This window comes from Pogoniulus pusillus, chromosome 26 (assembly GCF_015220805.1).
Source record: "Pogoniulus pusillus isolate bPogPus1 chromosome 26, bPogPus1.pri, whole genome shotgun sequence".
NCBI lineage: Eukaryota > Metazoa > Chordata > Aves > Piciformes > Lybiidae > Pogoniulus > Pogoniulus pusillus.
The window spans coordinates 11,174,639-11,202,074 of NC_087289.1; the positions used below are offsets into that span (position 1 = coordinate 11,174,639).

Sequence of the window (27,436 nt, forward strand, 5' to 3'; positions counted from 1 at the left end):
GTGCTTTGAGCAGCCTGCTCTGCTTGGTGTCCTTGCTCACTGCTGCTGCAGGGTTGAATTGGATGATGCATGAAGATCCCTTCCAAACCATTCTGTGATTTTTAAGGGCGAAAGGGAACACTGAAAGCTCAAGCTCCAACACTTGGATTACATTGCTGTCTATAAGCCAGTTGGAGCACACTGCTTTCTCACATGAGCCCATGCTTGGTGGTTTTTATGCTTTCCTGCCCAGCTATCTCAGTTTTTAAGAACTTGGATAGGAAAAATGAAGACATTGCAGAAGAAGTGTTATGTTTCAAGGCACATATGCATGCTTGCAGCACTTTGACTTGACACCAAGGTTTGGCTTTGTCTCCAGTCACACTGTGAGAAGACAATCCATCAAAAGAGGAGAGCCGAGGCAGATGCCGAGCCTGCCGCACACTGCGGAGAGCACAGTGCGAGAGGAGCACTTCTCCAGCAGGAGGGTAAGTGCCCAGCTGGCTGTGTGGGGCCACAGGGGTGCTTGGGAGGGGGAGTATTTCAGGTGCAGAGGGGCCAGACAGGTTGCCTGCAAAACCCTTCAAACTGGTCTAATGAAAGTTGTCCCTGCCCACGGCAGAGGAGTTTGAATTAGATTAGGGAGAGGGCTGGAGCACCTACCCTATGAGGAGAGATGTTGGGAGGGAGTCTAGAGAGCAGAAGGCTCCGAAATGACCTTATTGTGGCCTTTCAGTATCTTAAGGGGGCCTACAAGAAAGTTAGGGAGGGACTTTTTAGGATGTCAGGTAGTGACAGGACTTGGGGGAATGGAACAAAGCTAGAAATGAGCAAATTCAGACTGGATGTTAGGAAGAAGTTCTTCAGCATGAGGGTGGTGAGACTCTGGAATGGGTTGCCCAGTGAGATGGTGAAAGGCCCCGTCCTTGGGGGTGTTTAAGGCCAGGATGGATGAGGCTCTATGCAGCCTGAGCCTGTGAGGTATCCCTGCCCATGGCAGGGGGGTTGGAAGTAGATGATTCTTGTGTTCCCTTCCAACCCTGACTGATTCTATGGTCTTCAAGGTCCCTTCCAACTCAAACTGTCCTATGACATTATCACCATTAAAGTGATTTGCTTGACGAACTTAGACATTGACAAGTCCAGCTTTAACACCAACTTCTCTGTGCAAAGAGGAAGATCTGTGGTTCATATGGGCAGTCTTCTTCTGCACTTGAGGAAAACCATGGTGCCAAGAGTGGTGATTCCCCTCCTCCCACCTGCTCTGATTTAAAGACAGAAGAAGCAGTTCACTGAGTTAAGTTGCATGATGAAGGCATCAAAATCTGAAAGATTTCAGTCCTGTCCCCCTCTGAAAGAGGAGATGACAGTCAGGCTCTTGATGCTGAAGTGGGTAATTTTAGCTGAGCCACACGTGTTCTGTGTAACTTCATCAGATGTTAACAGATGGGCCCTCCTGTGAAGAGGGTGGATGTCTTCCTACCTCTTCATTGCCGCTTTGCTGCTTGAAGGGGGAAAAAAAAAAAGGCTGTAAACCCTCATGTTTGTTCATGTGCTTATCATTCTCTTTCTGCTGTTCACTCCCTCCCTGGGCTTTCTGCCACGAGAACCTCAAGTCCCATGAGGTTGTGTCTCCAGGCTGTGCAGTGCAGATAACCCTCCCTGCTCTGCATGGCTTCACTGCTATGCAGGAAGTTCCAGGAGAGAGATGTTGGTTTAAAAGAGAAAAAGAAAAACACTTTTCTAGATCTCTTTATATATTTTCCCTCCTTGGTTTCCTTGTGGGATCCCACAACTTTCACCATTGGAACATCTACCTCCAGTACTCATCTGGATAGCTCAGTGACATGATGTTGATCTTGAGAAGGAAAAAGATCCTGAAGACATTTGCTTCTTTTTGGTTTGCTTTGTGTCCTGTAGAACTCTGCTCAGCTTCTCATGCCCAAAGGACTTAATCTCTTCTTTGCCTCGTTACCATGTAGGTGAGAAGAGATTGTCTCCTGTCATGATTTCTTCTCTTCTACCTTCCTTGTCTGGGAAGTACTTAACTGGCTTGGCCAGTGCCCTCTCCATGGCTTTCAGGTGTTGTGTCATGGCCACTGTGCTCCTCACCCCATGGACCAGGTGTTTCACTTAAATAGGCTTTCTCAGGTGCATCTGAGGCTGTGATTTCCCAAGAAGCTAATTTTGTCTGGGCCAGAAATGGCAGAGATTGGGTTCTGTATTTCAAATTGTTCTGAACCTTAGGCTCAGACAAAGAAGTCAACCTCTAAAGCAACTGTGCCAAAGTACAGGTCTGCCTGTGGAAGGTACAAACACAGATCTGTGAACAGTAAGCAACTTGTGACCAAACTGTTTGTGTTGCTGAGCTATCATCTTCCATGAGCACATAATAATACATTTATTCACCCTTTCAAACTGAGAAGTGTCTAATCCCTTGTTTCTTAATGTCAGACAGTTGAATTGGAGGGGGTCCTTGAATTTCTCCATCTTAACTAAAGTTTTAATGTTCTGACTGTAGAAACAGCTGGAAGACTACCTGACAAAGATCCTAAAGATGCCCATGTACAGGAACTACCATGGAACAGTAAGTAGAAGTTAGTTGGCTTAAATACCTAAAGAGTATCAGCTTTACATGTGTTGGATTGACTGAAGAAGGACATGCAGCTTATAGGAGAAATATCTTGCAAACATTTTGGCTTAGCCAGTTTTTCCAGCATAGATATAATATGATGAAACCCAAGGAATTGGGTTGATAGTTGGATGCATACCAGCCAGTGTGTGCCCAGGTGGCCAATAAGGCCACCAGTGTCCTGGCTTGTATTAGCAGCAGCATAGTCAGAAGCATTAAGGAAGTGATTCTCCTCCTGTACTTGGCACTGGTGAGGCTGTGCCTGAAATACTGGGTTCAGTTTTGAGCCCCCCACTTCAAGATGGACATTGACTTGCTGGAGCATGCCCAAAGGACAACAAATCTGGTGAAGGTTCTGGAGAATGAGTATTACGCAGAGTGGCTGAGGGGAGTAGATTTAGCCTGGGCAAAAGGAAGCTAAAGAGGCATCACCTTGCTCACCTACAACTTTGTGGAAGGAGGTTGGATCCAAGTAGGGGTTGGTCTCTCCTCCTAAGTAACAAGTGATGGGACAGGAGGAAATGGCCTCAAGTTGGAGCAGGAGAGAGGTGTAGGTGGGACATCGGGAAAATTTTGTTCACAGAAGGGTTGTCAAGCCCTGACACAGGCTGCTGAGGGAAGTGACAGAGTCCAGCTCTCTGGAGGTGTTTAAAAGCATGTAGATGGGGTGCTGAGAGATGTGGTTTAGTGGGAGATTTGGTAGTGTTGGGTTTATGCTTGGTCTTGATGATCTTAAAGGCTTTTACCCACCAAATGATTCCATGATTCGATGATTTCAGTTGTGTAGGGTTGTTGGGCAGCTTATGGCTGATGTCAGGTGGATGCTGTACCTGAAAGCTGTGTGCTCTTAATGCAGACCTCTGTGTGTTGAGCACCAGTGTTACATGGGGCAAAGCCCTCAGCTGGGGCAGGCCATTGTGCTTTGGCTTGTAAGGGATCTTCAGACTCAGGCTGAAAGAACTGTGCTGCTCACAGGGTGCTGCTTTTGGGGTGGGCTCTGGAGCTTAATCACAGACTCACAGAAACATTCCACTTGGAAAAGCCCCTCAGGATCATCAAGTCCAACCGTTTATCCCTACTCTACAACGTCTACCCTTCAACCATATCCTTAAGCACCACATCCAAACCACTTTTAAACACATCCAGGCTTCGTGACTCCACCACCTCCCTGGGCAGCCCATTCTAATGCCTTGCTGCTCTTGCTGGGGGAAAAATATTTCTTAATGACCAGTCCAACCCTAGCCAGGTGCAGCTTGAGGCAGTTTCTTATTGTTCTATCATTAATTACCTGTGAGGAGACCAGCAGCAGCCTCTCCACAAGTCCTTTTAGGAAGCTGTAGAGAGCAATGAGGTCTTCCCTAAGCCACCTCCTCTTCAAACTAACCATCCTCAGCTCCCTCGTAAGATCTATTTTTCAAGGCTCTAAAGAGCAACACAGTCAAGATCTGTGCTAATCTGCGTGCAGCAAATAGTCCTCTTTTGTTCCAGAGGCAAGGCTGGGCTCACTTGGCACTTTTGATCAGTAGCATATGCACGGCGGGGGAGAGCTATTTTACACTGCAGATCCAACTTGTCACTCTTAGGCAGGCACTGCTTTTCCTTCCAGTGTTTGGGAGACTTTCTGCCCGTGTAAGAACGTAGGCGAGCCTTTGACTGGGCTGTGGTTTGAGGCTGGCTGCCATGCTGGGGGCTGGGTGAGATGGGCAGTCCTCGCCTTGCCCAGGCAGCTGTGGGGTGCTGCCCTCCTCCTGCACTGAATCACCCTTCTGTCCCCAGCCCCCAGAGCCAGATGTCACTTTGCACAGAAATTCTCACTTGATTGTTGGCTTTTTGCTGGATTTGGCTGCAGAAAAGCCTTCAGTGAGGACTTTGCTGCTAATGGCGGTGGCACCACTAAGTGCAGCAGGTCCTGCAGGCAGAAAACACACAGGGACAAAAAGGCTTTCTTTTTTATTTTCTTTTTTCCAATAGCACCAAAACAACCCCCACCACTCTCAGGCTGGAGACTGAAGTGCAGATTTCTGCCATTTTTCTTAGAACTGCATTTGTCCTCCTTTAGAACAAAATGAGGGCTTTGCTCTTCCTGGGATTGAGAAGTCTTTTGCCTGGATGCTGAGAAATGCAGTAACTATCTTGGTCTGTTTTGACTCCTATCTCCTCTGCACCAAAGTGACTCCTGTCTGCTCTCCTGTTCCAACCCGTGCACCAAAGTGACTCCTGTCTGCGATCCTGTTCCAATCCATGCACCAAAGTGACTCCTGTCTGCTCTCCTGTTCCAATCCATGCACCAAAGTGACTCCTGTCTGCTCCTCTGATCCAGTCCATGCACTGAAATCCTGAACTCTTTAAGTCAGACAGGGAATTAGAATGACAAGCTGTGACCTGCCTGAGCTGTGACCCTTGGTCCTTGCGAAGAACCTGCTTGGGTCAGTCACATCTCCCAAGAGATACTTTACTATCTGCACCTGCACAATGTAATTAATTTGCTTTTTAAACTAACTTCATTTTGCCTTTGTGGTTACTTCATGATTTGTCAGTGAGAAGCTCATCACTTCATACACTGTCTATGGTGGAGGTGCCATGCACTGGGAGAGCTGAGCCTGCCAGTTGAGCTTGTAGCAGTTTTGCAGACCTAAAATCCCTGGTGGGTTGAGAATCAGGTTCACACTGCCTACATGGCAGGGTAGAGGTTGTACTTCCTCTTGCCTTTCCAAGTGACACTCCTGCAGGCTGTGGAAATAAAACCCACTAAAGCAGCATCATTTAGAGATCTTTCTGTGCCTGGAAAGCTCTGATAACATTCACAGCCTTCTCCCATCTCCCTGGTTCTCAGCACTCACTGCAGAGGAGTTTTTTTGTGTGGAGTTCACAGACAGGTTGGTAGATGCTTGTGTACTGTGATCAGACCCCAGGCTTCACAGCCTTTCATTATGTTGTTTTATTTTCCTTTTGGCTGGGTGACCTAAAGATTAAATCTCATGGCTCCTAGTCCTTCCCAAAACCTTCTTATAGTACTTCTGGGCTGAAATGTTTCAAGGCAATTACTGTTAAAATGAATGCTGTGGGAATCTCGAAGTGTTAATTGTCCATGCTTTGTTTCTGGGAAATGGAAACTGGGGGAAGATGGTCCCAAAACATTAGGAAATGGGGCCCATGGGCTTGATTATATTCCATGTGAAAGCTTTATTAATTCAACTTTTTGGTTTGTGTGAGCTGCAATAGTTGAAAGATGCCTAAGCAAAACAAAGTAAGACCAGTGTGTCTGTGTCTAACATTTGGTATGAGCTTTAGAGAGTAAGAATGGTCAGAGCAGTGTGTCTGTGTCTAACATTTGGTATGAGCTTTAGAGAGTAAGAATGGTCAGAGCAGTGTGTCTGTGTCTAACATTTTGTATGAGCTTTAGAGAGTAAGAATGGTCAGAGCAGTGTGTCTGTGTCTAACATTTGGTATGAGCTTTAGAGAGTAAGAATGGTCAGAGCAGTGTGTCTGTGTCTAACATTTGGTATGAGCTTTAGAGAGTAAGAATGGTCAGAGCAGTGTGTCTGTGTCTAACATTTTGTATGAGCTTTTGAGTGCAAGAATGGTCAGAGCAGTGTGTCTGTGTCTGACATTTGGTATGAGCTTTTGAGTGCAAGAATGGTCAGAGCAGTGTGTCTGTGTCTAACATTTGGTATGAGCTTTAGAGAGTAAGAATGGTCAGAGCAGTGTGTCTGTGTCTAACATTTGGTATGAGCTTTAGAGAGTAAGAATGGTCAGAGCAGTGTGTCTGTGTCTAACGTTTGGTATGAGCTTTAGAGAGTAAGAATGGTCAGAGCAGTGTGTCTGTGTCTAACATTTGGTATGAGCTTTAGAGAGTAAGAATGGTCAGAGCAGTGTGTCTGTGTCTGACATTTGGTATGAGCTTTAGAGAGTAAGAATGGTCAGAGCAGTGTGTCTGTGTCTGACATTTGGTATGAGCTTTTGAGTGCAAGAATGGTCAGAGCAGTGTGTCTGTGTCTAACATTTTGTATGAGCTTTTGAGTGCAAGAATGGTCAGAGCAGTGTGTCTGTGTCTAACATTTTGTATGAGCTTTAGAGAGTAAGAATGGTCAGAGCAGTGTGTCTGTGTCTAACATTTTGTATGAGCTTTTGAGTGCAAGAATGGTCAGAGCAGTGTGTCTGTGTCTAACATTTGGTATGAGCTTTAGAGAGTAAGAATGGTCAGAGCAGTGTGTCTGTGTCTAACATTTGGTATGAGCTTTTGAGTGCAAGAATGGTCAGAGCAGTGTGTCTGTGTCTGACATTTGGTATGAGCTTTAGAGAGTAAGAATGGTCAGAGCAGTGTGTCTGTGTCTAACATTTTGTATGAGCTTTTGAGTGCAAGAATGGTCAGAGCAGTGTGTCTGTGTCTAACATTTTGTATGAGCTTTTGAGTGCAAGAATGGTCAGAGCAGTGTGTCTGTGTCTAACATTTTGTATGAGCTTTAGAGAGTAAGAATGGTCAGAGCAGTGTGTCTGTGTCTAACATTTTGTATGAGCTTTTGAGTGCAAGAATGGTCAGAGCAGTGTGTCTGTGTCTAACATTTTGTATGAGCTTCTGAGTGCAAGAATGGTCAGAGCAGTGTGTCTGTGTCTAACATTTTGTATGAGCTTTTGAGTGCAAGAATGGTCAGAGCAGTGTGTCTGTGTCTAACATTTTGTATGAGCTTTTGAGTGCAAGAATGGCCAGAGCAGTGTGTCTGTGTCTGACATTTGGTATGAGCTTTAGAGTGTAAGAACCTCCTCTGGAGTAAGAACAGCTCAGATATGTGAAAGCAGCTGCTGTTTTGCCTCTGATATGGCACTTGGGTCTGCAGACCATGGCAAAGTTCTCCACCCAACCCTTCATTGTGTTTTTTTTTTTATTTAACCTGTTCCATATGTCTTTAAACGTGGGGTTGGTCTCTTTTTGGTGCAGGATACAGCTGTCATCTTTTGCCAATCAACATCATTCTGCAGAGCGGTGTCATTTCATTTTAACTGCTAGCCACAGCTGCTAATCAGCTCTTTATGGGGTTTTTAAACTCAGTAAATTAAGCAGGATTCAGAACGAAAGCACCGTGTGGAGCTGCTGAACTCCTTTGTGAAATGGAGCTGCCCTGTGAGATGTTTGCTTCCATAGATCACAGGTGCTCGGCGTTGCTGGCTTTCCAAACCGCACCTCCTGCACCTTGCAGCTTCTTCTCCACCTTCCATAGCTTCCCCTTCTGCAGCTACTCGCTCCCATCTGGCTTGAGTTTTCTCTTTTTATTGCTGTGGCATTGAAACTGCATTCCCTAGGCCTGGATCTCACCCTTAAAATATTCTGCTGCAGAAGGCTCTGAAACCAGAGCAGGGATGGTGGCCCCCCGGGAAGGCAGCTGTGCAGCACAGGAATCCCGACGTGAAGGAGATGGAAGTGCCTCCCTGCTCTGCCTCTCCTCTCGGCTTGGCTGTGAGTGCCACACGCTGGAAGGCACTGTAACAGTAAAAATAGCTAACGCAGCAATAATGGGGATAAATCATCCCATCAGACATTTTCCACTGTGCTGAGGAATTGTCCCTCCGACTGGTGGAATTTGTCGATGGCTTTTTACAACCTGGCGCTGAGGGCTGTGGTTTTAGTGGGGCCCTTGGCAGTGCTGTGTAAGCAGTTGGACTCAATGATCTCCAAGAGCTCCAGATGAAGTAATTCTGTGACTTCTAATTGGCACAGCTTGACCAATGTGTTGGATGGGCTTCTGTCACCATCACTGCCATTTCAGAGACTCCTTGGCTGAAGAGCAGGTTGTTGTGCTGCCAACCAACCTTTCATTCATTTCTCTGTAGTAACAGCTCTGTTTCTGCAAGGGATTTTTCTTTTTTCCCCCTCCTGTTTTTTCCTTATGCTCTTCGAGGACAATTCTCCCTCTCTCTGCGTAGTGCTTCTCAGATTGTGGGCAGCTTTCTGTTTGCAGCCAATGTTTTCAAAGGGTTTTGCCATGTGGGGATGGGGATTGTGTGCCCACTGGGAGAGGTGTCTGGATTTCTGATGGGTCTGGTGGGGAATGCCAACCATTTTCTAAAGAAATTTAAAATGAGATCCAAGGTGAAGAACTGACCTAAGACTTCAGTTGGCACCTCTGCTAAGCGTCTGGAGGATAGGCTGTGGGTTTGGATGCTTCTTGTTCTGCTCTGAGTGTCACTGTAGAAACAGCTCAGACTTCGGTAGATCAGTCCTGGTGGTTTAGCAGAGTGTGTGATGAGAGCAGAGGAAGGAAGACTGATAGTAAAATCATGGAGTAGCTGCTTCTAGCCACTTGCTGAAAACAGGCTGAAATCACCCAAAACCAAGGGCATTAAATTTGCCTCTACTAAATAGAGGTCACTTTGTCCTTGAGCTACTCGGAGGAGAACAACAGATCCTTTGTCCTTCTCCATGGCCTCGTTGTCATAAGAAGTTTGGGTGTGTCTGAGGAACTGCAGAGCATGAGGAGAAGGAACTTCTGTCCTACTGCCTGCTTCTTGGGTGAGTGCAGATGATGTTGGAAAGGGAGCCTTAGCTGGCCTCACCATAAGGCAGCCTCAGCTTCAAGGTTGACTTCTGCCTCAGATTTACTAATGTGCTTTGTTACACTTGCTGTTTGAAAATCTGGGATGTATGGGTCCACCCTTGTCATTCCTGGGCAAAATGGGATTTTGCTAATGAGCAAAGAGCAGGTGGCAGTGGCCATCCTGAAGGTGAGACCTTCCTTGTGCCCGAGCTGCTGTGGAGCACCGGTGGGCATGGCCTGAAGCTGGCCTGAAGGCTGTCTTCTGTCTCAATTGTTGTCAGGAGTGTGAGTTGACTCCTGGGCTTCTGTCCCAGCAGGCTTGGTTGGCAAAACATGTGGTCAGAGGGCTTCCTCCAGCTTACTGCCTGACCAAAGGGAGGGCAGCTGCTGCCCAAGCCCTGCCCTCAGCAGCTTTCTGTACTGGGGCAGTTCTGTGTGATGATAGATTAAAAGTGTCTGGCTGCAGCAAGCCTCTGCCTTGCAGGGCAGTTCCTTCACAGGGCTGCTGCTGCCCAAGCCCTGTCCTGCACAGATGCCTGGGGCAGGCGTTTCTTCGTGCTCACAGAGCCCAGGGCTAATCACCAGCAGACTGTCAGGAATGTCCTGCTGTGCCAAGAACAGCCTGCTGGCCAAAATCGCCTGGTGTCCTATTTTTAGAGGTGAATGTGATTGTGTTGTACTTTCTCACCAGCCTTGTTTGTGGTTAGCATTCCTCTGCAGCCTCTACTGAAGCAGAGAAGTTGTGAGGTGACAGGTTCCTTGAATCTGAGGTTTGCTGCCAAACCCAGTAGCGTGGCACGTGGGTTCTCCAGGCTGTGCCTGCTGTAGAGCTATGTACAGACCAGCAGAAGTGATGGAGAGTGTAATGGAACTTTCCCTGCTGTGGCTTTCCTGTGGAGTTTTGGCTCCTGTGGACAGATAAGGCAGTGATGTGTACATAATTTGCTGCATGGTCTTGGAGGATGCTCGTGGGCTGAGGTGCTGAACCCCAGATGGTGTGTATCCCTGTGATGGGGCACTCAGAGGGAGACCTGGGAGCCTTTCCTCCCTGGAGGGGAGAGAGAATTCAGACAGCAAGGCAAGTTCACACAGATCCCCTCAAGCAATGCCAAACTCTATTCCTTGTTTCAGCCAGTGATCCAGGTGGGTCTGGCCCTGTGATGCTTTTGGCCTTGATTATCCTGGTTGCCTGAAATGTGTTTTTCAAATTACCTTTAGAGTAATCAAACAAAACCCCAAACCAAAACACTTTTCTTGGTCTTCTTGAAGATGTTTAAGTGATGGTGGAAAACTTCTGCTCAGGATCTTCTGCAGATTCTGTCTCTGACAAATCACTTTGATAAAGCAGATTTTGTGGATTCCAGAGTACAAAAGATGTAAGAATCTCTTTTTCTCTTTCTTCAGATGGAGTTCATTGGGGTAAACCAACTGTCATTCATCCATGACCTGGGACCAAAGGGCATGTGAGTTGTGAGCTGTCTTTCTAAGTTTTGATTGTGTCCCTGAAAACTGTACAGGCCAGGTTGGATGGAGCAACTTGATCTAGTCAAAGATGCCCCTGCTGACTGCAGGGAGATTGGGCTAGGTCACCTTGGAAGGTCTCTTCTAACCCAAGCCATTCCATGATTCTGATATCTCTCAAGGACATGGCTTTATAAATAAATACTGCTCTAATTAGTAGATTTCCTTCCTTGCCAGTAACTGGCTGGGAAATATTTTGCTATCCAGAATGAAAAGATGACTGATGTTCAGCTAGAAATGCCACAGCTTTGGGAGTGGGCTGCTTTGTGAGACGTGGGCTGCAGCTCCTGGGCTGGATTGCAGGTTTTCTCCTCCTCTCTTCCAGCAACCTGTAGAGCCACTTTTTCTTCTGTTGGTGCTATGGAACAGAGCCCTGCATTTCTTAAATCTGTGTGGTTTTACCTTCTAGCTTTCAGGGCATGGTGCAGAGCCTGCTTGACCATGGCTAGAGGTAGTAGGAGCCATCCATAGGTGCAGGAGCTGGGAGATTCAGCAAGCATAGAATCATACAATGTCAGGGGCTGGAAGAGGCCTTGAAAGATCATCTGGTCCAGCCCAATCCCCCTGCCAGAGCAGGGTCACCTACACCAGATCACACTGGAGTGCATCCAGACGGTTCTTGACTATCTCCAGAGAGGGAAACTCCACAACCTCCCTGGACAGCCTGTTCCAGTGCTGTCACCCTCACAGGGAAAGAATTCTTCCTCAGATTCACATGGAATTTCCTGTGCCTCAGCTTCCACCCATTGCTCTTTGTCCTGTCACTGGGTATCATTAAGAAGAGTCTGGCTCCATCCTCCTGGCACTCAACCCTTACCTGTTTATAAACATGAATGAGTTCACCCCTTAGTCTTCTCCTCTCCAAGCTAAACAACCCCAGTTCCCTCAGTGTCTCCTCATAGGAAGATGTTCAACTTCCTTATCATTTTTTGTGACTCTGTGCTGGACTCTCTCCAGCAGCTCCCTGTCCTTTTTGAGCTGGGGGCCCCAGAGCTGGACACAGTACTCCAGATGATGCCTCACCAGGACAGAGGGGAAGGAGAACTGCCCCCGACCTGCTAACCACATCACTTCTAATACACCCCAGCATGGCCTTGGCCTTCCTGGCCACAAATGCACACTGCTGGCTCATGGCCATCCACCAGGACTCTCAGGTCCTTCTCCCCTCTACCCAAGCCTCCCCTGCCCCTCCAGCAGAGCCATGACACCCACCCTGACTGTATGTCTGTCCTTGCAGAGAAGGATTCATCATGAAGCGCTCCGGGGGCCACCGCATACCTGGCCTGAACTGCTGCGGCCAAGGAAGGATGTGCTACCGATGGTCCAAAAGGTACTGTGGGACAGGAAAAGGCTCTGTGCTCCTCAGACACACATGCAAAAACCTTCATTTGTCTTTTTCTCCTGAAAAAGTCAGAGGGAGGTGCTTGTTTTTCCACAAAAGCCATGCTTTTTTCAGGTCAAGGTGTCCATGTGCTGTTTCCCCACTGATCCTCTGATGTGGAGGGTGCTGGGCTTTTGCCTTCTACTTTGGAGTTCCTAGAAGAGACAGATTGCTCCAGAGGAAAACTGGGATTTCCTAGAGCATTGAGCTGGCAGAAAGGGCAAGAATCCCTTGGTCTGTGCTCAGTTTGCCCTGCTGTGGGAGCACTCTGGGGGCTCTGTGCCATCAGGAGGGGATGTGGTTGGTGGCACTCTCCTGGCCAAATTTCACCCTGGCTTTGAGCTCCCCTTCCTGAATTTACAAAAAGAAAACAAATTAATTGAAGTACTGTCTGGGCTGCTTTGGAGCTGGATTAAACCAGGCGTTTGGTGCAATAACCCTTGAGATGGTAAATATATTGCCTCTTCATTATTACTGCATGTGCTCAAATGCCAGTGTTCTCCAAAGCTTTTACAAGCCATCCTGTTCTCATGTGCTGTGAACATGGAATTTATTGTCCCCATGCCTTTACCTTGTGTGTTAGACCTCAGTGTGTCTTGGGGCTGCAGTGCAGAGAAGTGTGTGCTGTGGAGGGGTCTGTGTGTCCAAAAAATGCAGTGAATATTTCTTATGAACAAATAATTCCTTGTGAGAAATGCAGCTATCTCCTCTTGGCTTTACAGCAGTGGTTCCCTGGCCTGTAAGAGCTTAAAGTCACAGAATGATGAGTCTGAGAAATGCAACTAACTCCTCTTGGCTTTACAGCAGCGGTTCTCTGGTCTGTAAGAGCTTAGAGTCACAGAATGATGAGTCTGTGAAATGCAACTAAGTCATCTTTGCCATACAGCAGCAGTTTCCTGGTCTGCAAGAGCTTCCCTGAGCATTATCCACCTCTGGCTTTCAGTTTTGCCAATGGGCTGCTGTTAATTTTATCTTATGTTGTGGCTTCCACCAAAATGTTTCTGCACTCTTCTGAAGAAAAGATCCTATCCCTTTATAGCCTTTTCAACCTCTCTTAAGGTGGTCTTACAGAAGATCTCCCTGAGTGCACGAGGAGGTGAAGGTGTGACCTTCTTTCAGATGAATCATTAAATCATGTCCAGTTCTTTCTCTTTTGTGTGGGGTAAGGGGAAAGCCTTCTCCTCTTCATTCCACTCTGTTAACACCCAAGCTTTGGTGGGAACAGCAGAAGGTTCAGCTCTGTTGGATCTCTGTTTTCCTTTAGAGCCTGATGAAGGATGGGAGAAGCATTTGAGTGGGGTTGTGTGCAGAGCAGCACAAGAGGGGCACCAGTTCCCCATCACTGGGGCTCGTGGTATCAATAAACAATCAACTAGCAGTAGTATTCCCCAGAGAGAGTTATGTCAGATGGGAGCAGAACTCACCCCAAGCGTGGGGCAGACTGTGGCCAGCCCCAGTCTCTGCTGCAGATGTTGTGGTTTTTTTACACCTTTAAATTCACTTCACTACTTAGAGCAGGTTAATTGTGTTGTGGCCGCAGGGGCTGTGGAAAGGGATATGAAGGAGGACAGTGGGGGTGTGGTGTGAATGGGAACAGGCAGGACTTCTTGGACATGAAGAACTGCCTTGGAACAACAGAAAGGCAAACCCTTGGAAAGGTGTCCCATGGGATCATTTGGAGTGAAATGATGAGCCAGCTAGAGGGAGTAGGTATTTTGGCACCAAACAAAAAGCAGTGGTGAGAACTCTTTCAGGGCTTGGAAAGAAAAGAAAAAGTGAGTTCTGAAAGTAGGTGAGAAGCTGAGGCTGCTGCTAAAGATAGAAGGATGAACAGATTGATTTTTTTCCCCCAATAATTTTTTGTTGCTTTGAGTGTGCAGAAGAATGAAGCAAAGGTCTGGTGGTAGAGACCTGTGTGGGACAGAGCGGGGCTGGTTACCCCCACATATGCTGTGAGGGGTGGGGAGGAAAAATTAGAAATGCCATTCACAGCAAAAAATGTGTTGGGTTTGTGTTGGTTTTTTTTTCCCCTGAGTTGCCTTCAGGCTACAGTATTTATATAGAAACCTGCTGGTCATCTCCCATCATGTGTTTCTAACAGGGTCCCTGTTGCTTGGCAATAAAAGCTTTCCCAAGTGCCTTGTACATTTATTTTGGTGGGAGTGAAAGTGATTCTGGCACCCATAATTCGTGTTAGAAATATCAAGTGACTCTCATGGAGCATACAAGCTGAATGCAAACTTGGCATGGAGGAATCCTTGTTGCATCTTGCCCAGTGCAGGGGCACCTGGCTGGGAAGTTTACAGGCAAGGGAGGTTCTCAATGATATTGTTAGAGAAGGAAAACTGTATTTTCCAAGCCTCTGTGAAAAGGAGTCATGCAAATAGCTCTGGAGGGCTTGTGTTGAAGCAAAACTCATTACCCAAGTTCATGGAACAAACGCTTTGCTGCTGGAGAAAACCATACCCTCAACTTGCCCTGAAAAGAAAATATGCTCTGTAGTTGAAAGCTTTCCTGTCCCTGATAAATGATTTCCACTTGTTAGGAAGGAAACACTTTTCCATTTCATTAGCTTTCTTTCATGGCTTGTGGTGTTCAGACCAACATGAGGTACAAGTTACCTGTTTCTTGTGCCCACACAGGTGGCTGGTGGTGAAGGACTCTTTCCTGATGTACATGAAGCCAGACACGGGGGCCATCAGTTTTGTCCTGCTGGTGGATAAGGAGTTCAACATTAAGATAGGCCAGAAAGAAACAGAGACTAAATATGGGTTGCAGATCGACAATCTCTGTAGGTAAGAAATCCAGGCTTCATTTAGGGGGGGAGAACCAGTGCTACTCTCTGGGAGGGGCTGCCAAGGTGTGCTGGGCTAACTGGTGCAGCTCAGCTTCTCACAGGGCTCAGCTGCTGCTGACTTGGTCCCTGCCGGGGATTTGTCCTATTATGCTGATCATTTCTTATGGCTTAATTAGGCCTTTGGAGCCTCAGCCTGCTGTTTGTCCATCCTTGTGGTTCTTGCTGAGGCCTGAGGGGTGTTGGAGCACAGTGAGTTGCAGACTCTGGTCTTGCAGCAATTGCTTATGGTAACTTTCCAGGCACCTTGTTCTTTTGTGCTGCAGGCAGTGACGTGTTCTTTACCCCAACCAGAGTGTTGGGATCAAGTGATACTTGATGGTTTTGTGGTAGCATACAGTATAAATGCATCTTTTTAAACATACAGCATTGGCCAGGTTCAGCTCCCCTCCACCTTCAGCTGCTGCCATTAATGTCAATCTGGGTCTTTACTTTCTAACACTGTGGCAGTTACATTGAGCAGCTCGGTGCTGTTATGTTCTTTTGCAACTGAAGCAACCCCCTTAACTTTTCACTTCAACAACACAAGGAGTGACAGAGGTGCATTTACCAGGGGCTCAGCTGCTGATGGAGCAGCCCAGATGCACATCCATGGCTTTGGCACCTGTGTCGTGGAAGACACATGTTCTGGCTTGCCCAAGCATGACCCCTGGTCCCCCTCCCTCTGCTGGACGAGGGGAGGCAGAGTGCAGGGAGAAGACAGAGGGCTTGGAGACCTCCACTTTGAGGATCCAAGATTTGCTCAGACTGGCTCCTCCCAAATAAGGGAAAGCAAGCTCCTGACTTCACCTAATCTGGTCAGGTTTGGTAAGGTGCCATTCTGATTGGTTAATCTCTGTGGCCAAGGGGGCCATTGCAATCAGGCAGACAAGAAATAGGCTTTTGCCACATGGCTGTTTTGGTTTGCTTTTGCCTGCTCTGCCCTGCCCTGCCACATCATGCTCTGCTTTGCCTGCAATGGTTTTCAAGACACGGACAGAACTCCCTTTGAGTGTCTGATGCTATTTTGTGAGTAAATACTCAAAGCCTCTTTGTAAGAAATTCTGTATCTAGATTCTTAACGAAGAACCTCTTCCCATATTTAATGTTTGTATTTGCTAGATGTTTCTTAAGTGTCCTAAGTTGCCTGTTCCCCATGTGTATAAATATCCAAACCACTCATTTCAAACTAAATTTTCTGGCAAGACTTAATGTTAGTCATGGAATTAACCAGGTTGGAAGAGACCTCCAAGCTCATGCAGTCCAACCTAGCACCCAGCCCTATCTAATCAACTAGACCGTGGCACTAAGTACCTTATCCACTCTTTTCTTGAACACCTCCATGGACAGTGACTCCTCCACCTCCCTGAGCAGCCCATTCCAAAGCCAATCCCTCTAAACAATTGTCATAGTCATTAACAATCTTCACCTGGATATCAAAATTGATATGGACTGTTAATTTCGCACAACTGGTAACAGCATCCTGCCCCAGCTGTGGTCTGTTTTGCAGGTCGCTGATTTTGAAGTGTAACAGCTACAGACATGCCCAGTGGTGGAGGCAGGGCATAGACGAGTTCGTTCGGAAGCACGGCAAGGACTTCCTGACAGAGCACCGCTTTGGCTCCTACGCCGCCGTGCAGGAGAGCACGCTGGCCAAGTGGTGAGGGCTCGCTCGCTCCGCCTGGGCTGCTCCTCACAGGGCCACAGCTTGTTAGGGGTTGGAAGGGACCCAAAGAGATTGTCAAGTCCAACCCCTCTGCGAGAGCAGCACCATGCAACCTTGCTCAGATTAAAGGAATGCATCCACACAGGCCTTGAAAGTCTCCAGAGAAGGAGACTCCACAACCTCTCTGGGCAGCCTGTGCCAGTGCTCTGTGATCCTTACAGTAAAGAAGTTCTCCCTTGTGTTGAGATGGAACCTCCTGTGCTGCAGCTTCCATCCATTGCTCCTTGTCCTATCCCAGGCAGCAAGTGAGCAGAGCTTGTTCCCCCTGCTCCTGACCCCCAGTCCTCAGATATTTATAGACATTTATTAAATCCCCTCTCAGTCTTCTCTTCTTCAGACTAAACAGCCCCGGGTCGTCCCTCAGCCTCTCCTCAGCAGGCAGCACTCCAGTCCCCAAGTCATCCTTTTGGCCCTCTGCTAGACCTTCTCCAGCAGATCCCTGTCCCTCTTAAGCCGGGGAGCCCAAAACTGAACTGTTGCCTGCAGCAACCTCAGCTCATGCCTGCCAGTGTTATACTGGCTCTGGTGTATAGAGCTGGCAGCATTTGGTGCCTGTAGGGACCAGTGATAATTAAAGAAGGTGCAAAAAGCTGAGGCTTATTTTACCAGGAGTGGAATAGCAGTGCTGGTGATGGGGCTGCTGTGATCCTGCCACAGCTTTGTGCTGTACAGCTCTGCCCTGGTGAGGCTGTATTTGGAGTACTGTGTCCAATTCTGGGCCCTCCTGTTCAAGAAGGACATAGAACTGCTTGAGAGACTCCAACACAGAGCCATAAAGATGATGAAGGGAATGGAACATCTCTCTTGCAAAGAGAGACAGGGAGCTGGGGCTCTGCAGCTTGGAGAAGAGGAGACAGAGGTGACCTCATCAATGTTTATGGAGATGTAAAAGGTGAGTGCCAAGAGGATGGAGCCAGGCTCTGCTCAGTGACACTCAATGAGAGGACAACAGGCAATGGGTGGAAGTTGAGGCTTAGGAAGTTCTGTGTAAACACAGGGAGGATTTTTTTCCCTGTGAGGCTGACAGAACCCTGGCACAGGCTGCCCAGGGGGATTGTGGAGTCTCCCTCTCTGGAGATATCCAAGACCTGCTTGGATGTGTTCCTGTGTGATGTGTTGTAGGTGATCCTGTTCCAGCAGGGGAGTTGGACTGGAGGAGCTTTCAAGGTCCTTTCCATCCCCTATCATTCTGTGATTATGTGATTCTGTGGCACACCTAATAACACAGGAAACACCCAGGTTTGTCTGAGTGTGAACACATGGAGCATTTATTATCATGAGGATAAAAATAGAGCTGTTTAGCCCAGAGAAATGGAGGCTGAGGGGAGACCATTTTGCTCTCCCCAGCTACCAGAAAGTACAAGTATCTGAAGTACCTCCTTTCAGGTAGTTGTGGTGAGGTGGGGATCAGTGTCTTCTCCCTAGTGACAAGTGGTAGGACAAGAAGAAATGGCCTCAAGTTGCAGCAGGGAAGGTTTAGCTTGGATATTGTAAGAAATTTCTCACTGCAAGGGTTCTAAAATGCTGGAGTCTCCCTCTCTGGAGGCGTTCAAAGCACACCTGGATGCATTCCCACCAGCCTTCAGCTATGGACTTCATTTAACACAGTGGATGGAGACCTAAACCTGTGCTCTGTTTGCTTTTACAGGTATGTCAACGCAAAGTGGTACTTCGAAGATGTTGCAAATGCCATGGAAGCAGCTAAGGAAGAAATTTTCATCACAGATTGGTGGTTTGTACTTACATATTTGACTGTTGACCAACTGTCTCCCTTAGGACGTTCCTGACAATGTGGCACTGTTTGGAGGCCCTACAGTATGGCAGCTAGCCGTGCAGCCAGATGGTTTGGCAGCACACCCAAACATCTCCTTGTGTTGTATTCAAAGGCCTTTTCAGGAGGGTTGGCAGCAAAATTGTGTGCTTGAAATCGACAGCTTGGTTGTCTCCTTCCAAGGAGAGGCCTGAAGTTGCACAAAGGCACCACCTGACCTGCAAAGGTGATGGTTTCAGATGCTTATCAGGAGAGTGACTCGCTGCAAACCCCAGGGGCAGGGATAGCTTTCAGTGCATAAAGGAACATGGATGCTCAAACGCCTGATTCAGATTCTCCTTTCAGCTTCTCCTCACTGTTTTGGGAAGTCTCATGCCAGTGATGAGAGCATCTTGGAATGAGTGTAACTTTGCTCTGCTCTTAAATGAGCCAGACAGTGAAGAAGGAGCCTTGTCCCTTCTGAGCGGTGTACGTGCTGGAGGACCTGTCTGTCACCTTCGTAACTTGTCGTTCAGCATGCGTATGCAGCGCTCTGGTGCCTGCTTGAGGCAGCAGAGTGCTCCGGCAGGCTGAGGGCAGAGGGTTTTGGTTGGCTGCCAGCTGCAGCTGTCCATGCCTTGCCTTTGTGGGAGTCAATTTGGCTGACCCAGCCTGGACCTTAGGGTTGGGATGGTAGGGCAGGCTCCCAAGCCACAGCTCAGACATCCTCTTTAACCTTGGGCAATGTCTTTGTGCTTCTCTTTCTCCGTGTGTATAATGAACCTCTTCCTACTGATCCCCTGGCTGTAGGAACTCAGAGGATTAGTTCTTATGAGAAGACTAAATATGATGTTAATATTTACCAGGGCAAACCTGAATCTTAACAAGACCATAGATAAACCCAGTGCTCCTGGGTCCTCATTTGCAACACCAAGCTTCACATTTCGGACTGGTTCGCTCCTAGTGCTTTATTCAGACAATTGATAATGTATGTTAGAATTCCAAAACTCAGCTGAAACTTGGGGTTTCAGGTAAAAAAAGCTGTAGTCAGAAGCGTGGCTTTTAGGCTGGAGCAACGTGCTTTACCTAAGCACAAGCTCTGATGCTTGGTGCAAGCAAGAGAGTTAAGGATTAGGAGGAATAATTCAGCATCTGTTTTAAAGCTATGAATCAATAAAATGAGCTGTGGAGAGATCACATAGCTTTGTATTTCAGCAGCAAGGACAAATCAGCACAAGTCTCTGCTGCTCAGCCTACGTACCAGGAGAGCTGAAATCCCACTCTGATTTTTTTCTCTGTCTACATATTCCTTTCAAATCTACCTCGAGCTTTTCTTGTTGTTGTTATTGTATCTTTTCTTCCACCGATGGAGTCCAAGTTTCCCTGTTTGTAAATCACTGTTACACTTGGTCTCCTGGGTTGCTGCACGCCAAGATGAATGCTCTAGACACATCCCTTGCCCCCTGTAATGCTCTGTTGCTAAAACCACAAAGATCCTGACGTGCTTTTTGGAGGGCATGCTGCGCTGGAGAATGCATCCTTGTAGGATATGAGCCTTCACATCCGCTTTCTATAAACTGGTTTTGCATCCCAGGATGATTATTGAGGCCACTGCTTTGTTTGCAGATGACAAATGCTGTGGGTTTTCCCAACCTCCTTTTATTTTCTTAGGCTGAGCCCAGAAATCTTCATGAAACGACCTGTTGTGGAAGGCAATCGCTGGCGGCTGGACTGCATCCTCAAGCGGAAAGCAGTAAGTGAGCGCCAGCTGCAGCCTTCACCCTGCAGGAAATCCTCTGCACCCACACTGTTACAGGGTCGTGCTGGGACCTGAAGTGTTTGCATCCTTTAATTCGTTAGGGATGAGAAGTAAAGCAGGCCAAGCCTAATGTCAGGTGACCTTGGAAAAATGTGTTGTGATTTATTCCTTAAACCATTTGGTTTTGGAGGAGATTGGAGGTGGAAGGGTAGATCTGATTTTGGGCTCCCCAATTCAAGAGAGACAGAGACCTGCTGGAAAGAGTCCAGTGGAAGAGCCACAAGGGTGACTGGGGGACTTGAGCATCTCCCCTACAAAGAGACACTGAAAGACTTGGAGCTGTTTAGTCTGGAGAAGAGAAGACTGAGAAGAGATCTGATCATTGTCTATAAATACCTGAGTGGTGGGTGTCAAGTGCTTGGGGCCAGTCTCTTTTCAGTGCTCAGCAGCAGTAAGACAAGGAGCAACAGTTACTAACTGGAACATAGAAGGTTTCACCTCAACAGGAGGAGAAACTTCTGTACGGTGAGGGTGACAGAGCACTGGAGCAGGCTGCTCAGAGAGGCTGTGGAGTCTTCTTCCCTGGAGACTTTCAGAACCCACCTGGCTGAATTCCTGTGCAAAGTACCCTAGGGGATTCTGCCTTGGCAGAGAGGTTGGACTGGAACTCTCGATGTCCCTTCCAACCTCTAACATTCTGTGATCCTCTGATTTGCCCCTTCTAGTCCTCAGATTTGGGTCACTGCAGCTCCTGGTGGGGTCAAAGAATTGTTGCTGCCTGGTGATTTCCTTCTATGATTGGCAAGTGTCGTTTGGAGGTATGGGAGAGACCAAGCACTTTGTAGTAGCTCTTGGTAGATGGTTTGTGTGTAACAGTGTTCTGCAGGTCTTGTCCATGTGCTGTGTGCCTGTACTGCAGTGAAAGGTACCATCAGTCTAGCAAGAAAAATCAGGATCCCATTAGCAAAAAGCCACTTGGTGTGATCCAGAGGTGTTCCTGGAGGTGTTCCAGAAAAGACTGGATCACAGGATGTTAGGGGTTGGAAGGGACCCAAAGACATCATCGAGTCCAACCCCCCTGCCAGAGCAGGACCATACCATCTAGTTCAGGTCACAAAGGAACACATCTAGATGGGCCTTGAAAGTCTCCAGAGGAGGAGGCTCCATAGCCATGGTCTTCATTGGCTAGGGCTGGGTGCTAGTTTGGACTGGATGATCTTGGAGGTCTCCTCCAGCCTGACTGATTCTGATTCTCGTGCAGAGTTCTGTGCTCTCCTTTCTTGTGCAGTATTTTGAGATGAGCAAACAACTGCAACTGCCATCTCTGCTTGACTTTTCTTTAAACATTTTCACCTCAGAAAACAGATGGTTTTGCTGCTGGTTGTGCTCTGCTTTCCAGTAACACATCTAGATCCAGATGAAATAGAGAATGTGTTCTGTGGAGCCGTGTGAGGCAGACGGAGAAGCTGGGTGTGAGGTTTCTGAATGTGGGCTGTGCTTCAGTTCATCCAACCTGTGATAGTTCTGCTGCTAGAAATGCTATGCTTGCCCCATGTAAGTGATGAGTCAGGAAGGGAAGCACAGCTGAGCAAGTCTTTTGGTGTGGTAGAAGGGCAGGAGTCCAGGTGAATACACTGAAATAGCCTTTGACTCCCTCTTCTTCCAAACCAGTTATTGTCTCAGTCCTCACCACTCTGCATACCTAGAATTAGAAAGGGTGGATTTGTGTCTAGCTGTTGTTGGTTTGAAAGTAGCTTTGCTTTCTGGCAAGTGAAACCAGGCCTTTGGGTGTGCTCACTGGATGGAAGAACTTAACTTTGTCACATTGACATAGATTTTCCTAAGGCTATAAATACCTTGTAAGAGTGAGGAGTTAGTTAAGGTTGGTTCTTGGAAATGTTTGTCTGCTCTTTCACTGGCAGCGTTTCTTTGACTCAATAGAGCAGTGAGGAAGCTGGTGTCTAGGTATAGAGGTAAGGCTGTCCTTTGTGTGAAGCCAGTGCTGCCTTGGACTTGTCTGGGTACAGTGGAGAGCAGGATATCATCCATAACTTGGAGAATGCCTAAGCTCTCAGTAGCAGCTTTATAGTTTTGGAAGGTTTGGGTCCCAACTTTAAGCTGACAAACTGCACTGCAAGATTTTTAAGATTTATGGCAGCTAAAGTGTGTGACCAGAATCTGCCAAGGTTTGGGAATCATTTGGCTGTTCTGAAAGTGCATTTTATAAGTGTTCTTGGAAACTCTCCTGTGGCTACCACTCTGGTCACAAAAAGTGCCATGCTCTGAGTGCTGCTGCTTGCATTCCAGGAGCCACGAGAAAGAACTTGTTTGCTGGTGTGGAGTTGGTTGTAGCCCCTTTAAGAGAGGGATGTCCATATCACCACAGTGGTATCATTGTCCTGTAAAGGCTTCTAACTTTAGGCAAACCTCAGGGCCAACATGAAGCAGAACAAAACTGAACTTCAGTGGAGTCCACACAATGACATGTGGACTGAATCGCAGGATGTCAGGCATTGGAAGGGACCCAAAGAGGTCACTGAGTCCATACAGTCTAGCTCAGGTCACAGAGGAATGCATTCAGACAGGCCTTGGAAGTGTCCAGAGAAGGAGACTCCACTATCTCTTTGGGGAACCTGTTCCAGTGCTCTGTGACCCTTACAGTAAAGAAGTTTCCCCTTGTGTTGGGGTGGAATCATGTTTGCATTAAAATGGGCTGCTCTGAGAATGATCTGTTGATTTGCTTTGGCTCAGCTCTTTACACACAAATCTAAGTGCTGGGCCCTTCTCTGGAAGCAGAAGAGCTTTTGAGAGTAGTGTGGGTCCTTGCATGCTGTGAGGTCACCATTGTGGATCTGGAAGAGCATAGTCAAGAACAATTAACCTCAGCCTGCACTTGTGTGCAAGCACAACATGCTTACTGCCTCTTAGCTTGTCTTTGCTTTGGAAGCAGTCAGTACCCACTGACACCTGAATCTCACAGGTTTCTTTTCCTTCCCAACAGCAACAAGGAGTGAGAATTTTTGTTATGCTCTACAAAGAGGTGGAGCTTGCCCTAGGGATCAACAGTGAATACAGCAAGAGGACACTCATGCGTCTCCATCCCAACATTAAGGTGTGTATCAGGCAGTTGGATGAAGGACATGAACATTTATTTGTTCTTCATAGCTTGTGCTGACCCTCAGTGTATTTAGGTGTGAACAGCAAGAGCAGCTGTTCCCATCCACAGCAGTGAGAATGTGTGAGGTGTGAATGTGTACAGTGGTTGCCACATCTGGCAGTGTCATTCCTTAGGTTGGAATTGGACACAAAAATGGAATTTAGACCTGCCAAGGCAACTGTTCATCTCATTCACAAGACACATGTTTCCTGTGACAAGTTAACAGGGTTACATCAAGTTCTGGGCTTCTCAATTCAAGAGAGATCTTGAGATACTGGAAAGTGTCCAGAGAAGGGTGACAAAGCTGGTGAGGGGCCTGGAGCACAGCTCTGTGAGGAGAGGCTGAGGGAGCTGGGGGTGTGCAGCCTGGAGGAGAGGAGCCTCAGGGCAGACTTGAAGGGAGGCTGTAGCCAGGTGAGGTTGGTCTCTTCTCCCAGGCAACCAGCAACAGAACAAGGGGACAGAGTGTCAAGTTGTGGCAGGGGAGGTCTAGGTTGGATGTTAGGAGGAAGTTGTTGCCAGAGAGAGTGTTTGGCATTGGAATGGGGTGCCCAGGGAGGTGGTGGAGGCACCATCTCTGGAGGTGTTCAAGCAAAGCCTGGATGAGGCACTTAGTGCCATGGTCTGGTTAATTGGACAGGGCTGGGTGCTAGGTTGGACTGGATGAGTTTGGAGGTCCTGGTGGTTTTTATGATTCTATGGAGGGTTCCAATTTGAGAAAGCTGTCTCCATTCCCTGTCTCTGTTTATGTATTAGTAACAGGAGTCAGCACAGGCTGTTTATGTTTCCATCATAAATGAACAACATTCTGCTGCCCAGGGCTGTTATGCCACTGCTGTGCCACCTAGCAGAAAGTGTCTTGTGGCACGTCAGCCAGTAAAAAAAGCTTGATCAGGCTTTTGACATTGGAGACATGTATGCTTTAATGAGAAGTAAGAGATATGTTATGCAGGAGGTTGTCTGACCCTCTGTTAGGTTTACTGTCACTCTTTCAGTTGTGATGGTGAAGGGAAGCATCCATTCACCAGCATCTTTGCAGCAAGACTGGAAAGTGTAAGTGAAAGATAAAATCATAGCATGCATTGGGTTGGCAGTAGCCCTTAAAGGTCATCTAGTTCAACATCCTTGCAGGAACCAGGCTCCAGGAAGACCTTATGAGTACATTCCAATATCTGAAGGGGACCTACAGGAAGGCTGGGGAAGGACTGTTTAGAAGGGCTAGCTGTGATAGGGGACAGTGGTTTGAAACTGGAGCAGGGCAGGTTTAGGTTAGACAAAATGAGGACGTTCTTTACAATGAGAGTGGTGAAATACTGGAACAGTGCTCAGGATGTCATTGATGCTCTGTCATGGAGGCATTCAAGATCAGACTTACGTGGCCCTGGGCAGCCAGTCTAGTTGGAAGTGTCCCTGCTCACTGCAGGGGATAAGACAAGGTGACCTTTGAGGGTCACTTCCAACCCTCTGCAGTCTGTCAATCCCAAATGAGATCAGGTTTCTCATGCTGGATATGTAACAGGTTTGGGATCAGCTGGGTGAAACTGTCACTTCTCCCCAGGAAGCTGAATGACTTCCTTCTGAAACTGAAAAAAATAAAACTGTGTACTGTGTAGTTAGATATTGAAATGACTTTGCCATAAACACATGTCAAAAAGCATCTCATAAACAAACGTCAAACAAGTTGCTGGTTTTAAAAGGGGAGAAGAATTCTCCCTTCACTTCTGTAGCGGCAACAAGTGAAGAAGTGAGTCAGATCACCAATATGTTGTTTTCTTTCCAAGCTGGCTCTGTTTGAAAGCTCAGCTATTGTAGCTCTTCTGAAAGCATCAATTTATTTGTTGGAACAGTTTCCTTGACTATAGTTCTCTTACGAACAGTGTTGTTGCAAGTGTGACCTACCCCCACATCAGTAATTGTTGCTGCTTGGGTATACCTGCACCATGGGGAAGCACCTGTCTGCCAGGAGAAGTGATGTAGCTTCAGTAGTTATGTGTGTCTGTGTGCAGGCATCTTCTAGGAACTGCAGTGCTCCCCCATCAAGCTGAGCACCTCTCTAGCAGGAGGTGTGTAAACTGAGATACTGGAACATGCCAAGAGAAAGGTGATGAAGCTGGTGGGAGGCCTGGAATGCAAGCCCTATGAGGAGAGGCTGAGGAAGCTGGGGGTGTGCAGCGTGAAGAAGAGGAGGCTCAGGGTGTAGTGCTGTGATCTATTTGATTGGACAGGGCTGAGTGCTAGGTTGGACTGGATGATCTTGGAGGTCTCTTACAACCCGGTTGATTCTATAGGCAGTGGTGCTAAGCTCAAGTGTTCTCCCCCAGGTGATGAGGCACCCAGACCACGTGTCCTCCTCCGTGTACCTCTGGGCCCACCACGAGAAGCTGGTCATCGTTGACCAGTCTGTGGCCTTTGTGGGTGGCATTGACTTGGCTTATGGCAGGTGGGACGACGATGAGCATCGCCTGACCGATGTGGGCAGTGTCAAACGCATGACAGCGGTGAAGTCGGTGTCCGCAACCAACCTGGCAGTAAGTGAGCTTGCTGGTGGCCGTGGTCCAAAGTCTGTGTGTCACCCCTGTGGCAGGGTTAAACAGGTTGTTTCAAGTCCTGTGCATGGGCTGGGGTTTAGGAGGTTTGAAGAGGGATGGTGATGGGAAAGAAGTAGTGTATAAGTGCTGAGCCTAAGTGTCTAAGTACCAAGCGTAAGTTCCTGCACCTGAGTCGGTGCATTCCCAAGCACAAATACAGGTTGGGTGGCAAATGGCTGGAGAGCAGGAAAAGGACCTTGGGTCTGGATTGATGAAAATCTCAACATGAGCCTGCAGCGTGAGTGCAGCCCAGACAGCAACTGTGTGCTGGGCTGCAGCAAGAGCAGTGTGGCCAGCAGGGCAAGGGAGGGGATTCTGCCCCTTGGCTCTGCTCTCCTCAGACCTCACCTGAAGTCCTGTGTGCAGTTCTGGAGCCCCCAACGCAAGAAGGGAATTGAACTGTTGGAGCCAGTCCAGAGGAGGCCACAAAGATGCTCAGAGGGCTGCAGCAGCTCTGCTATGAGGACAGGCTATGAGGGTTGGGGCTCTGCAGCCTAGAGAAGAGAATGCTTCGAGGAGACCTTGGAGTGGCCTTCCAGTATCTGAAGGGGGCCTACAGGAAGGCTGAGGAGAGAGGGACTATTGGCAAGGTCTTGTAATGACAGGACGAGGAGGAATGGATTTAAACTGGCAGAGGGGAGATTTAAACTGAATGCTAGAAAGAAGTTCTTTCCAGTGAGGGTGGTGAGACACTGGCACAGGTTGCCCAGGGAGGTTGTGGCTGCTCCCTCCCTGGAGTTGTTCAAGGCCAGATTGGATAAGGCCTTGAGTGACCTGTTCTAGAGGGAGGTGTCCCTGCCTATGGCAGGGGGTTGGAACTGGCTGAGCTTTGAGGTCCCTTCCAACCTAAACCATTCTATGATTAATCTGCAGTTAAAAGGGAACCTGTTTTCACCTCACCTGCAGCAGCATCCTTTGTGTTCTCAGTCAGCAGCAGAGTCATCTGAACGTGCCCCACTGCAGCCACCAACCCTGTCCCTGGAAAGCCACTTGCTCCCGAGGAATGCCGATGATGCCCCAGACACCTCAAAAATGAAAGGAGTGGGAAAACCCAAGAAGTTTTCAAGGTTCAGTATTTACAGGCACCTCCATAAGCACGGCATGCACCACGCTGACAGCGTCAGCAGCATAGACAGTGACTCAAGTAAGTAACATTTTCCAGCCCCACCACCCATACCAAGTGTGTCTGGAGGAGGGTTGGGTGGGTGGGTGTGCAGATTCACATGATTTCTAGGGTAATGTGTTCTTTGGAAGGATGGAAAGTTGATGTGTTCCTTCACCATCAGAATCATAACTGTGTAGTCAAAATGTAAATTGGCAGACTGTACACAGGAAGTTTTAAGTGGATTTGCATTTAGTTAAGTAGCAGTTGTCAGGAGCCATCAGATGATGGGATGTGGTGTGTGGGATATCTGAAGCTTGCATTGTTGGGAAAAATTGTTTCTGCAAGGGATAACTGAATCTTTTTGTTTCTCTACTTCTATTTATTACAACAAGCAAAAGAGTTTCTGAATGTGCTAACTCCCTCTCATAGGTTTCTGTTACCTTGGTTTAGTTCAGTTCACTTAAATGGAACTATT

The 27,436-nt window shown here is 47.7% G+C and overlaps 1 protein-coding gene across 4 annotated transcripts in view; it reads left to right on the plus strand.

Moving 5' to 3' along the window:
- PLD1 (phospholipase D1) overlaps positions 1–27,436 on the plus strand; it is an 83,127-nt gene that overhangs the window by 23,286 nt on the left and 32,405 nt on the right. For all 4 annotated transcript variants that reach the window (XM_064164859.1, XM_064164861.1, XM_064164858.1 and 1 more), the window contains 11 exons: positions 359–467; positions 2,501–2,566; positions 10,546–10,604; positions 11,900–11,992; positions 14,686–14,838; positions 16,387–16,536; positions 18,251–18,334; positions 20,024–20,105; positions 23,113–23,223; positions 25,590–25,796; positions 26,784–27,000. In XM_064164859.1, the coding sequence (XP_064020929.1) occupies positions 359–467; positions 2,501–2,566; positions 10,546–10,604; positions 11,900–11,992; positions 14,686–14,838; positions 16,387–16,536; positions 18,251–18,334; positions 20,024–20,105; positions 23,113–23,223; positions 25,590–25,796; positions 26,784–27,000 (1,331 nt within the window). The remainder of the gene's footprint in view (positions 1–358; positions 468–2,500; positions 2,567–10,545; positions 10,605–11,899; positions 11,993–14,685; positions 14,839–16,386; positions 16,537–18,250; positions 18,335–20,023; positions 20,106–23,112; positions 23,224–25,589; positions 25,797–26,783; positions 27,001–27,436) is intronic.